At 38.0% G+C, this 14,913-nt stretch overlaps 1 protein-coding gene across 1 annotated transcript in view; it reads left to right on the forward strand.

The window, feature by feature from the left end:
* Window positions 1-14,913, forward strand: part of NAALADL2 (N-acetylated alpha-linked acidic dipeptidase like 2) — a 710,493-nt gene that overhangs the window by 113,997 nt on the left and 581,583 nt on the right. Inside the window, exon 2 of the mRNA XM_075863660.1 lies at window positions 4,221-4,737. Coding sequence (XP_075719775.1) covers window positions 4,221-4,737 — 517 coding nt within the window. The remainder of the gene's footprint in view (window positions 1-4,220; window positions 4,738-14,913) is intronic.

Raw genomic sequence — 14,913 nt, forward strand, 5'->3', positions numbered from 1 at the left:
AGCATCCCAACATCTGTACAGAAATTTCTCTCGAGTATGGCAATACCCCACATGTGGTCACAAATGTTTTTTTATTAGAAATTAATTAACCCTTTCCGGACTGATCCATTTTTTTCTTTTTAATTTTTCCCTCCCTGCTTTCCAAGAGCCATAACTTTTTTATTTTTCTGTCAATAGAGTGATGTGAGGGCTTATTTCTTGCGGGAGGAGATGTAGTTTCTATTGACTTCATTTAAAGTACCATTTAATACTAAGAAACTGAAAGTAAAATTATTTGCAGGATGAAATTGGAAAAAACTGCAATCCCTCCATTGTTATTTGGGTTTAGTTTTTACGGCTTTCACCATGCAGAGAAAACGGCAACTTAAATTTTTTCTGTGACTCAATACGATTACGGTGGCACCAAATTTATTTAGTTTTATATTTTACTACTTTTACAATGTGAAAACTATTTGTTAAAAAAAAAAAATGTTTCACCATGCCTCCAAGAGGCATAACTTTTTTTTTCGTTTTTGGCCGATTGAGAGGTGTGAGGGTTTATTTTTTGCAGGATGAGCTGTTGTTTTTATTGGTACTCTTGTTGGGTACCAACAACTTTTTGAGCACTTTTTATTACATTTTTTTGAGAGCTAAGGTGACCAAAAAACAGCAATTTTGGCATTTTAAATTCTTTATTTTCTACGGTGTTCACCTTGCGAGTTAAATAATGGTATATTGTTATAGTTTAGACTTTTACAGACGCAGTGATACCAATTTTGTGTATTTTTTTATTTTTTACATTACTTTAGAGAAAAAATTGGAAAAGGTTTTTTTTGGACTTTAAATATTTAATTTTTTTCACTAATAATAAGTTTATAAATTTTTCTTTTTACACATTTTATTAGTCCCCCTAGGGTACTTCAACCAGCGATCATTAGATCGCTGGAACAATACACTGCAATACTAATGTGTTGCAGTATATTGTCATTTTTATAGGCTCCTGCAACAGCGTGATCGCTGTTCCTGTCCGTGTCAGCTGTAATACACAGCTGACACCTACAGTGTATGGCGCGGGCTTGGCGCATGAGACTGCTCCATACATCACCCCCGCACCACGACATGCTATTAAGTCGTGGTGCGCGAAGGGCTTAATGCGCAGCGGATGCTGCAGAGTCCAAATTAACATTTTACACTGGTATGCCATTTTAGTGGACAATATGTTGTGCCCACTTAAGACAAATACCTCATACAATGTTAAGTGAGTTCTCCCGGGTATGGTGATGCTATGTATGTGAACGTAAACTGCTGTTTGGGCACGCTGTAGGGCTCAGAAGAAAGGGAGTGTCATTTGGCTTTTGGAGTGCAAATTGTGCTTGGTAGTTGTTCTGTTTGGGGTTTTGCTGGTGTTTAATTTTATAATGTGGGGGTATATGAAAGCTGTGCAGAATACATGAGGGGATAATAATAAGAGGCTAAAATAATGCGGTAAATAAATAATAATTCATAGATATGTGGCCAGTGTCGCACTGCTAAATGGCGCCCAATCTTATCCGCTTTTGGAACACTCTGCACATTTTGCATCGCCATATTCTGTGAGGCAGAACTTTTTTATTTTTTCTCCACCAGAGCTGTGTGAGGGCTTATTTATTGCGGGACAATCTGTAGTTTTCATTGGTACCATTTTAGGGTGCATGTGATTTTTTTTGATCACTTGTTATTCCATTTTTTGACAAGCAAAGTGACCAAAAACCATCAATTCTGACAATGTTTTTTATTCCTTTTTTTTTTTTTTACGCCATTCACCCTGGTCTATAAATTACAATTTTACGTTATTCTGCTGGTTGATACGATTATGGCGATACCATACGTATATAGTATATTTTACGTTTTATAGCGTTTACGCAATAATATCACTTTTTTTATAATATTTTTTTGTGTTGCTATATTCTGATCGCCATAACTTTCTTATTTTTTAGTCAAAAAAGCTGTGTAAGGGCTTGTTTTTTGCTTTGACGGGCTGTCGTTTTTTATTGGTACTATTTTGGGGTACATGAGACTTTTTTTTTATCACTTTTTAATCTATATTTTGGGATTGGTGGTGACCAAAAAAAATAGTGATTCTGGCATTGTTTTTTATTTAGGTTTTTTTGCGATATTCACTGTGTGGGAAAATTAATATTATAGTTTTACAGTTTGGGTTGTTAGGAACGCGGTGATACCAAATATGTGTACTTTTTTAAAGTTTTCCTTTCTTTACTATAATGAAAGTCTTCGTATAGGAAAAAAATCAGTTCTTGTTTATGTCTCTTATAACTTTTTTATTTTTACACTTATAAAACATTTGTGTTACATTTTTATAAAAAAAGATGTTGTCCCACTAGGGGACTTGAAGACTTGCATCTCTGTGTAATGTGTTCTAACTGTCATTGTGACGTTGCAGTCACTCTCACAGGAAGCCTATGAGTACCAGCCTCCGGCTGGTCCTCATATCTTCCATACATAGCAGCCCGGAGGTCATCGTCTGACGCCCGGAGGTCATCGTCTGACCCCCGGTTGCCATGACAACCATCGACAGCCCCTGAAATTGCATGTGGGGGCTAACTATCTACTCTAAACCCCTTAAATACGGTGATCACAATCACTGCATCTAAGGGGTTATTTGCCAAATTCAGCGGCAACGACCTGCTGATCGGCAACGACCTGCACAGTTAACCGCCGCTGCGGTGAAGTGCCGCACGGCGGTTAACTGTTAATGCGTGAAAGTAACTGCATGCCCAGGTGCGCAAAGATACTGCTCATCTGAACGTGCATGTACGCCAAGGTGCGCAAAGGGGTTTACATGTCTATCGATCCTGTGATTTCAACAATTCAAAAACTTTTCCTTCTTGGTGTTGCAATTTCAATGTTGAGGACTGGGAGTCTATTTTGGGCATTTTTAATACAAATAAATAAATATTTATTTCCAGAGAACCTATTGTATTCCATTAACTGAATGACATTTAGGTTTATAATGTTTACTTTTGTAATTAGTCTTTGCAAATTTGGCTTTGTATGTATTTTCTTTTTTATTGTGTATTTTTTTTTTTACATATATGGTTGAATATTAAAGATGATGCCAGATTCAATAAGTTTGCGCTCACACTATAGATGACTCAAACTTCATATATTTACAGCTAACAGTAAAAGGTAGAACTGGCCAGGATTGAAGTTTGCAAAATATATATTCTCCGATATTTTTTATATTCTATTACCAAGTCTTATTTCTTGGAAAATCCACATTCTGAAATGTTTTGGTTAAATTTATGAGCCCCCGTATTTTTTTACATTGACATGTCTTGCTTAGGGCATCTGAATAAGGATCCATACACATGGCATTTTTACAGACTCTGTATGGCACTGTTCTCTCCCTTAGAAACCCTCCAAATACTTTGTATAAAATTGGAGGCATATTGAGGTACAGTATGGGCCTAAAGCAGACTATGGGTGCAATATTACAGATCTACAGTATAGAACAAGGATCTGTAATACAGCTGTGTGTGTGTGTGTGTGTGTGTGAACCCTACATGAGAGGTTGCCACAGGACTCACCACATAGGGAAAATAAAGAGAGGCAGTACTATCTGTGTCAACAGCATTTTGTAGGCAAAAAAAACGATAACGCCACATTACACTAAAACCTAACCACTGATAAGGTGGTCATCTTGATTTCACATGGCCTGTTTCTATGCAGTACTTCCCTGTTGTAAATACATATTCTTATAAAAAAGATATCAGCAATAATTGAAAAATGTCCCTGCTTTCTTTTTTGTCCAAGTTTATTTTTTTTCCATCTATTTATTTGCAGCATAAATTCATGCTGCAAATAAATAAGTAATAAATAGAAATATTGACACATATGTAGAAGATATACTGTTTTATGACATATAAATTCGGTAGTACCTCACGTCTCAAAGCACCAGCTTGTGCTGTCACAAGTAGAGTAATAGAGAAAATATACCTCAGTCACTACTAGACCCTCAATCAGTACGGATGTAGCCATCTTAATCTTGATTCTGATAACTTGCTGCATCGTGATATCACACAACAAAAGCCATTGAAAAAGTCAAGTTAAAGTTGCTTGACACTGTGTATTTAATGCGTTTAAAAAAACCTTTATTACGTCTTTTTTTTTGTATTTGTTGCAGTTTTTAAAGTATTCATTAATTGAAGAATAATTATCCACCTTACATTATTATTTTACAGGAAATGATTTGTCATATCAGAAACTAGGAAGTGATACAAGAACTCTTCCGGACCTGCATTATATGGAGAATGAGGATATTCCCACCTCTACTTTGGAACTAGAATGGGACATGGAGACCGAGTTAGAAGAACTTGGAACAGAGCAATTTCAATCTGATGGTTTTATTCACTGCCATGAAAAAAACAGTTCTGCAAATCAGTCACACACACTTACCTCCAATCAACTGTCCATTTCACCCAAGGGACGTTTTCAAAGATTAGAGGAAGAACCGGAATACTTTTCTCATTATACAGAAACAAAACCTAAGACCTCCCAGCACTTTTGCACTATTGTAAAACAAATTTCTATATTTATGTTTACATTTCTTGTTGGGATTTTAATAGGATACTTTTCAAAAATAAATCTAACTTCCAGTAGTTGCATTTTACCAAATGAACTTGATTCTTCAAGTGAAGTAAACCTTACTAATGAGATAATAAAGGACATCACAAAAGAAAATATAGAACAATATTACAGGTATGTACATCATACATTTTATTATGAATATGTGGTTAGCTCGATCAATACGGACCAGAGCCTATAATGTCATATATTATATATATATATATATATATATATATATATATACACACACACACACACACATGTGTGTGTGTGTATATATATATATATATATATATATATATATATATATATACATGTGTGTGTATATATATATATATATATATATATATATACATGTGTGTGTATATATATATATAAAAAGATGTATATAGATGTAAAAATAACAAAATATATATATAAATATATATAATATGGTCATCAATAATTAGCATATCAGAATAAATGTAATATGTGAACTCATCTGTACTTAATACACAATAAGCATATCAATGTGTCACCTGTGGATAGGGTTTTGGTTACATTCAGGAGTTCTGGTATTTTTTTATGTTTTCGATAGCTTGCACAATAGAAGAGTGGCTCAGCATGTTTTTCAATATATAAACCAATACATTTACAGGAAAGATTCACTAGTGAAGAATTACAATAATTTTGAAAAAAAACAATATTTTTTTTTTTTTTATGATGTTATATTACAATTATGACAAAACACACAAGTTAATTTTTTTCCCACTTTGCAATACTGTAGCCTCCAGGATGAACAAAAATTCTCCACAGACCGGGAAAATAGTTAATTTTTTTTAAATAAAATGTAATTTTATTTACAAAACATTCTACACATGTTGAACATACCTTGAAAACGTATATGAATGCATCTTTCTCACTACATTGAATTTGCATTAATACATCTGCCATGTGTATAGATGCACTTTTTATATATATATATATATATATATATATATATATATATATATATATATATATATATATACAGTATATATATATACAGTATATATCTTTTCTGGTTTATAATATCCTTGAATATTTCCACAAGTAAAATATCAAGTTGATTTATGTCTAGGGACTAGAGATAAGCGAACTTAGGAAAATTTCGGTTCGGCGAGCTCGCCGAATTTCACAAAAAAGTTCGATTCGGACTGAACTAGTTCTGACCGAACCTGTAATTTCCGTGCGCCGAGCATGGTACTCTCCAGGGTGCTGAAAGAGTTAATGGGCTGCACTAACTCTTTCAGCAACCTTGACAGTACCATGCTCGGCGCGCGGAAAATACAATTTTAATGTAATAAAAAAAATATATAAATACGTTCATACTTACATTCCTCCTGTCCGGCCTCCAGCGATGACGTTTCATCCATGTCGCCGCTGCAGCCAATCACAGGCTGTAGTGGCGGTCACGCACGTCAGGAAGACGTCAGAAGGCCGGCCTCCAGGGATGACGCTTCATCCCACGTGAACGCCTCTGCAGCCAATCACAGGCTGCAGCGGCCTCTGCAGCCAATCACATTCTGCAGCGGCCTCTGCAGCCAATTACAGGCTGCAGCGGCCTCTGCAGCAAATTACAGGCTGCAGTGGCCTCTGCAGCCAATCACAGGCTGTAGGGGCGGTCACGCACGTCAGGATGACGTCAGAAGGCCGGCCTCCAGGGATAACGCTTCATCCCACGTGACCGCCTCTGCAGCCAATCACAGGCTGCCGCGTCAGGAAAGAAGGTCGGACTGGAGGAAGAAGAGGTACTAGTCACCAAGACAACGACCGGGTACGTATGAAATGCTTTTTATTTTATTTTTAATCAGCAGCCTCTTTTCTCTATCAGTGATTGAAAGAGACAAGTGGCTGCCGATTAGTATAATATTTTTGTAATGTTTTTTCTGCCCGCCCGGGTTCGGTCAAAACTTGTTCGGCCGAACCCGGTGAAGTTCGGATTCGCTGCAAACCGAACTTTTCGCGATGTTCGGACCGAAACCGGGTTCGGACCGAAACCGGGTTCGGATGTCCCGGTTCGCTCATCTCTACTAGGGACCTTTGTCACTCCACCTAACTAGAGCAACAAATCCAGGAAGCAGAAATATTTGAGGCCCACTATCCGCTAATTATGGAGACTTTTGAATCGTTATAAAGAATGTTGGAGACGGATTTAGAGGGATTTAGGCTGTTAACATATCTTTTTACAAATATAGTGTAGATATTTAACTCCTTCCCGCCGCAGCCATTTTTCAGATTTTCATTTTCGTTTTTTCCTCCCCACCTTCCAAAAGCCATAATTTTTTTATTTTTCTGTTCATATAGTCCTATGAGGGCTTGATTTTTGCGGGACGAGTTGTAGTTTTTCATAGCACCATTTATTGTGCCATATAATGTACTAGGACAGGGCAAAAAAATTATTTGTGGGGTACAAAAAAAGAAAAAAATAGCGATTCTTCCATTGTTTTTTCGCTTTGTTTTTATGGAATTCACTGTGAAATTAAAACAACATTTTAACTTTATACGGCAATACCAAATATATATAGTTTTTTTTCTATATGTTACTACTTTTACAAGTAAAAACCTAAGTGTAAAAAATAAAATTTATTTTGTGTCGCCAAATTCTGAAAGCCATAACTTTTTTATTTTTCTGTCGATTAATCGGTATGAGGGCTTATTTTTTTGTGGGATAAGCTGTAGTTTTTAATGATACCATTTTGGGGTACATGCAATGTTTTAATCACTTTTTATTTAATTTTTTTGTGGGAAATGAGGTGACCAATAAATAGAGATTCTGTCGTTTAATTTTTTTATTTTTTTTTACGGCGTACACTGTGCAGATTAAATAAGGATATATTGTAATAGTTCAGACTTTAACGGATGCGGCAATACCAATTATATTTATTTATTGTTTTACTATGCTCAAGGAGGAAAATGGGAACAGGTTTTTTTTTTTAACTTAAATTTTTTTTATTTTTTCTTACATAAAAAAATAACTTTATTTTACTAATTTGTACTTTTTTTATTAGTCCCCCTATGGGACTTCAACCAGCGATGGTTAGATCGCTTGCACTATATACTGCAATAATAATGTATTGCAGTACATCGTGATTCTGACAGGCTTATATTAAGCCCTGCCAGAGGCAGCGCTTAATAGGAGCACAAAGATGGCGGACCTGGGGGCCTTCATTAGGCCCCCAGGCAGCCATAACAACCATCGCCACCCCGCGATTGCATTGCGGGGGGCATGTTGAGCTGTTAGAGGGGGTCGCCCCCACTTCCTAACTATTTAAATGCCGCTATTGACTGCGGCATTTAATGGGTTAAACGAGCGGGATCGCGCTCGAGCGCGATCCTGCTCATTACTCTTAAGTGTCGGCTGTAGCATACAGCCGACACCTGTATCGGATGGAGCGGGTTCACTCCGTGAGCCCGTTTTATACTTCCCCCTACCCGACTTTGGCGTATGGATACTTCAAATGTCAGAAAGGGGTTAAGGCCCTTTTACACCGGCCAATTATCGGGAAAACAAGTGTTCAGAATTTGACTGCATCTTTTTAACCCCTTCAGGACACAGCCTGTTTTGGCCTTAAAGACTAAGCTGATTTTTTTTCAAATCAGACATGTCACTTTATGTGGTAATAACTTGGAATGCTTTGACCTATCCAAACTATTCTGAGATTGTTTTCTTGTGACATATCGTACTTTATGTTACTGAAAAAATGTGGTCAATAAATTCAGTATTTATTGTGAAAAACACCATAATTTAGAGAAAATTAGCAAAAAAAATTCTAAATTTAAATGTATCTGCTTGTAAAACAGATGGTAATATCACACAAAATAGTTACTATTTCACATATCCCATATGTCTACTTTGTTTGCATAGTTTTTTAAACGTTCTTTTCTTTTCTAGGACGTTACAAGGCTTAGAACTTTAGCAGCAATTTCTCACATATTCCAGAAAATTTCCAAGGCTATTTTTTCAGGGACCAGTTCAGCTGTGAAGTGGCTTTGAGGGGTCCATACAATACAAACCCCCATAAATCACCCCATTTTAAAAACTGCACCCCACAAAGTATTCAAAACCGCATTAAGAAAGTTTCTTAACCCTTTAGGTGTTTCATGAAAATGAAAGCAAAGTAGGGGTGAAATTTACAAATGACATTTTTTGTAGAAATTCATATTTAATCCTTTTTTTTCTGTAACACGAAAGAGTTTACCAGAGAAACGCAACTCAATATTTATTGCTCAGATTCTGAAATTTTTAGAAATATCTCACATGTGGCCCTAGTGTGCTTATGGACTGAAACACAGGATCTCAGAAGCAAAGGAGCACCTAGAGGATTTTGGGGCCTTCTTTTTATTACAATATATTTTAGGCACCATGTCAGGTTTGGAAACATTTTGTGTTACCAAAACAGTAAAAAATACAAAAACAAAAGTGACCCCATTCTGGAAACTACACCCCTCAAGGAATTTATCAAGGGGTATAGTGAGCATTTTGACCTCACAGGTTTTTTGCTGAATTTAGTAGAATGAGGCCGTGAAAATGAAAATCTAAATTTTTTCCAATAAAACGTGGACATTTTTAATTTTTACAAGGCATAAAGGACAAAAAACACCCCAATATTTGAAAAGCAATTTCTCCCGATTATGATAATACCCAATATGTGGTAATATACTGCTGTTTGGACACACGGCAGAGCTCAGAAGGGAAGGAGCACCATTTGGCTTTTGGAGCTCAAGTTTTGCTGCAATGGTTTTCGGGTGGGACCAACAGTGGAAAACCCCGAAAAGTGACCCCATTTTGGAAACTACACCCTCAAGGAATTTATTGAGGGGTATAGTAAGCATTTTGACCCCACAGTTTTTTTCTGACTTTAGTGGAGTTGAGCTGTGAAAATCTAAGTTGTTATAATTGTAAATAATATGCAAGTTTTAGCTCAGCTCAGATTTTTCAATTTTCACAAATAAAGGAGAAAATGTACCCCAAAATTTGTAAAGCAACCTCTTCTGAGCAAAGCAGTACCCCATGTGTGGCAATAAACTTTTTGACCCACGGCAGGGCTTAGAAGGGAAGTAGCACCATTTGGCTTTTGAAGCTCAAATTTTGCTGGAATGGTTTGCCGCGCCATGTCACATTTGCAAAGCCCCTGCTGGACCAAATCAGTGGAAACCCCAAAAAGTGAGCCCATTTGGTAATCTTCACCCCTGGAGGAATTTATCTTTGACCCAACAGGTTTTTTGGGGGAATTTAGTGGAATTAGGCCATGAAATTGAAAAGCTACATTTTTTCAGATAAAACATGGACATTTTAAATTTTTACAAGGAATAAAGGAGAAAAAGCACCCCAACGTTTGAAAACCAATTTCTCCCGATTATGGCAATACCCCATAAGCGGTCATAAACTACTGTTTGAACCCACGGCACGGCTCAGAAGGGAAGGAGCACCATTTGGAGCTCGAATTTAGCTGGAATGGTTTTTGGGTGCCATGTCACATTTCAAGAGCCCCTGCGGGGCCAAAACAGTAGGAGCCCCCCAAAAGTGACCCCATTTTGGAAACTACACACCTTAAGGAATCTTTCTAGTGGTATAGTGAGTATTTATACCCCACAGGTCATTTGCAGAATTTATTGGAATTGGGCCGTAAAAATTTATATCAACATTTTTTCCACTAAAGTTAATTTTTTTCATTTTCACAAGGGATAAAGGAGAAAAGTCCACCCAACATTTGTAAAGCAATTTCGCCCGAATATGGAAATTCCCCACTTGTGGTCATAAACTGCTATTTGGACACACAACAAGGCTCTAAAGGGAAGGAGCGCAATTTGGTTTTTGGAGTGGAGATTTTACTAAGTTAGTTTTCTGACACCACGTTACATTGAACTAAGGTACAAGTACAGTGAAAATCCCCGAAAAATTACCCAATTTTGGAAAATACACCCCTGAAGAAATGTATCTAGAGGTATTGTGAGCATTTTGACCCCACAAGTGTTTTGCAGAAATTAGTGCACAGTGGATGTTGCAGATTGAAAATTGACATTTGACATCTATGACCAATATGTTGTGCCCAGCTTGTGCCACTGGAGACACACACCCTATAAATTGTAAAGCGGGTTCTCCAGAGTACAGTAATACCCCATATGTGTTTGTAAACTGCTCTTTGGGCACACTGTCCGGCTCAGAAGGACCGCCATTTGGCTTTTGGAGCGTAGATTTTGCTTGGTAGTAGTTTTGTTTGGGGTTTTACTGGTATTTCAGCTTATAATGTGGGGGCATATGTAAGCTGGGCGGAGTACATCAGGGAAATATGTAAGCTGTGCGGAGTACATCAGGGTATATGTAAGCTGTTCGGTGTACATCAGGGTACATGTAAGCTGGGCAGAGTAAATCAGGGTATATGTAAGCTGGGTGGAGTACATCAGCGTATATGTAAGCTGAGCGGAGTACATTAGGGCATAATAGCATGATGTAATAATGGGGTGAATGAATAATCCATTGATTGGTGTGGTACACTTTGAACCAATCCTTTATGCACAGGCCGGGATTTTTGGGTATTGTACAAAATATCTGCGCTCCAGTATTACCTAATCTTTGACTTCTTCACTAGCCATATAAGGCCCTAAAGTTTCCTCATCTCTGCTGCATCTACGGGGTCCACCTGTGGGGTCGAGCAAATTATGATGTAGGGTTTTTCGTGAAAAACGACTGGGCCTAAAAAATGAGTCTGGGCTATCATTTAGCATAGTTTTGCCTCATTGCGTTTTGAGTCATAATGTGTTATTTTTCCGTTGACGGAGCTGTGTGAGGGCTTTTTTTTTGTGGAACGAGCTGTAATTTTTATTGGTTCCATCTTTGGGTACATTCGATTTTTTTATTTTTTATCACTATTCCACTTTTTGGGGGACGAGGAAACCAAAAAACAGAAATTCTAGCACTATTTTGTTTTGTTCGTTTTTACAGCGTTCACCGTGCAGTATAAACAACATGTTAAATTTATTCTGTGGTTCGATACGATTACAGTCACACCACATTTATATAGTTTTCTTCCGTTTTACTATTTTCCCACAATAAAAATACTCATTTCTAACAAAAATCATGTTTTAGTGTCGCCATTTTCTGACAGCCATAACTTTTTTATTTTTCAGTTGATATTGCTGTGGGAGAGCGAACTTGTTTTTTGTGTGACAAACTGTATTTTTTGTAAGTACTATTTTGTGGTACTTGAGACTTTTTGATCACCTTTTGTTACTTTTTTTTCTGAGACAAGGTGACGAAAAAAGAAATTCTGTCATCATTTGTATTGATTATTTTTACCGCACTGTGAAAAACATAAAAAAATGTGATATTTTTATAGTTCAGGCCGTTTGTAACGCGGCGATAACTATTATGGCAAATTTTGTTTTTTATTTGGTTTGATCAGTGAAACAGGGCAATTATTGTTGTAATTACTTAAAACTTTTATTTATTTGTTTTTTCTTAAACATATATTGTTTTTACCTTTTTCACTTTTTGTTTTTTTTTACACTTACCTGTGGACTTCAAGATCTGATCTTCTGATCCCCAGTATAATACACTGCACTACTTATGTAGTGCAGTGTATTGTAACTGTCATTTTCCATCTGACAGCCTATTAGGTCCTGCCTTAGGCAGGACCTAATAGGCTATCGTACCTGGCAGCCAAGAAGCGGTTGCTAGGCTTCCTGGTTGCCATAGTAACCATACCCACCCGCGAACTGTCGCGGGGGGGTGGAGTACAGAGGGTGCCCCCTCTCTCTGTCAACCACTTGAATGCGGTGGACGCCATTGACCACCGCATTGAAGTGGTTAAACGGCGGCGATCAGTGGTAACTGCAATCGCCACCGTTGCAGCGGGATGTCAGCTGTATATTGCAGCTGCCACCCGCTGAAGATGAGGCGCGCACAGCTCCTGTGCCTGCTTCAGCTTCATGTTCCCGTGATTTTGTGGGAAGTGGTTAAATAACAAAACTATTATATTTGTCTGCAGCACATCTCTCTGTGAAAACAACAGGGAGACGTACTACTGAGTTGACAGAAATGTCTGGGGACTAGCGATCGGAGTAACCAGCACTCGCCCCATACTAGCTCTGATCAACGAGTAGTCTCGTTAATCGGCGCTCGTTTACACAGCCCATGTCGCGCCATGTAATATCAGCCTTAGGCATGGTAGATATCTCCCAATTTTACTGTTATAGCATTTGTTGTTTGTTGTTTGACCTGTATCTATCTTATTTTTTTGTGTTGCTTCTTTTTAACAGTGTTCAAGCAGTTTAAAATTGGACCAGTGCTTAACCCCTTCCCGACATCGGCCATAAATGTACGGCGCTGTCGGGAGGTGTTTCCCGCAAAGCGCAGTACAGTTACGTCGCAGTGATGGTGCGGGCTCAGAAGCAGAGCCGGCACCATCACCGCAGGGTGACAGCTGTAATATACAGCTGGCACCCTCCTGTAACTGCCAGGACCGGAGCTATTCTCCGATCCGGCTGATTAACCCCTCAGATGCTGCGCTCAATAGAGCGCAGCATCTGATAGGTTTTTCACCCGACCGGCAAACCATTGATGCAATCGCTGGGTTGCTGTGGCAATCGGACGCCAGAAAATGGCGTCCGAGTCTGCCTTGTACGGGAGCCGATGAGGACCCGCCTGCGGCGCGTCCTCATAGGCTTGCTGTCAGTGAATAACTGACAGCGCTAATACACTGCACTACGTATGTAGTGCAGTGTATTAGAGTAGCGATCGGGGCATCAGGCCCTCATGTCCCCTAGTGGGACAAGTCAAAAAAGTTAATAAAAATGTGGTAAAACAATAAAAACACACACATTTCAAATAAAAATAAAGCTAAACTAACTTTTTCCCATAGTAAGTCTTTTATTATGGGAAAACCCGTAAAAATTAAAAAAAACTATACATAATTGGTATCGCCTCGTCCGTAACGACCCAAACTACAAAACTATTATGTAATTTATCCCGCACGGTGAACGCCGTAAAAAAAAAACCATGAAAAACAACGTCAGAATCTTTGTTTTTAGGTCACATCTCCTTCCAAAAAATGCTATAAAAAGTGATCAAAAAGTCACATTTACTCCAAAATAGTATTAATAAAAACGACAATCCGTCCCGCAAAAAATAATCCCTGACACCGCTTTGTGCACGCAAAAATAAAAAAGTTATGGGTCTTAGAATATGGCGACACAGAAAACAAATGATTTTATAAAAAAAGTGATTTTATTGTGCAAAAGCCGCAATACATTAAAAAAACTATATAAATTTGGTATCACCGTAATCGTATCGACTCGCAGAATAAAGCTAACAGGTAATTTAGGGCACACTGTAGATGCCGAAAAAAAAAACAATAAAAAACTATTCCAGAATTGCTTGTTTTTGGTAATTTCCTTGACCAAAAAATGAAATAAAAAGTGATCAAAAAGTCGTATGTGTTCTAAAATGGTACCAATAAAATCTACAGCCCGTCTCGCAAAAAACAAGCCCACACACCGCTCAATCAACTGAAAAACAAAAAAGTTACGGCACTAGTAATGCGGTGATGAAAAAACATCTCAATGCGCAGGCCAGAGGGGAACAATCCTTCAGTTTCAGGGCCCTAGTATTTAGGAACTAGGAAAGGGAATGGACATAGCACATCCGCTGGAAGCGAGGATGCCCGTATTATACCAGCGCAAAACTTTCCCAGTAATATTTCCCAAACTACGAAGGAGAAAAAGTCCCCAAAAGGTGCAGAGCGTTACACAAGAGGGATAATAAAGAAAACCGTTTATCAGTGTGACACCGGCCTGTTCATAACGGATCGCTTCACATCGTAACACACATCTATGGATAATTTTATTATTTACCCCATTATTATACCCTCTTATTATGCCCTGATGTTCTCCGCACAGATTACATATGCCACCACATTCTAAACGGAAATACCAGCAAAACCCCAAACAGAACTATTACCAAGCAAAATCTATGCTCAAAATTGCAGTCTTTTCCTTCTTAGCCCTACAGTGTGCCCAAACAGCAATTTATGTCCACAAGTATGGCATTACCATACCCGGGAGAACCCGCTTAACAATTTATGGGGTAAGATTCTCTAGGGGCACAACATCTTGTGCGGTGAATGGGCAGATCAGTGGAAAAATTGCAATTTTCACTTTGCACCATCCACTGCGTATTCATTTCTGAAAAACACCTGTGGAGTCTAAATTCTCACTACACCCCTTGATAAATGCCTTTAGGGGTGTAGTTTCTAAAACGGGGTCACTTTTGTTTGGTACATCAGTGGT

The sequence above is a fragment of the Rhinoderma darwinii genome, chromosome 4 (genome assembly GCF_050947455.1).
Source record: "Rhinoderma darwinii isolate aRhiDar2 chromosome 4, aRhiDar2.hap1, whole genome shotgun sequence".
Taxonomy (NCBI): Eukaryota; Metazoa; Chordata; class Amphibia; order Anura; family Rhinodermatidae; genus Rhinoderma; species Rhinoderma darwinii.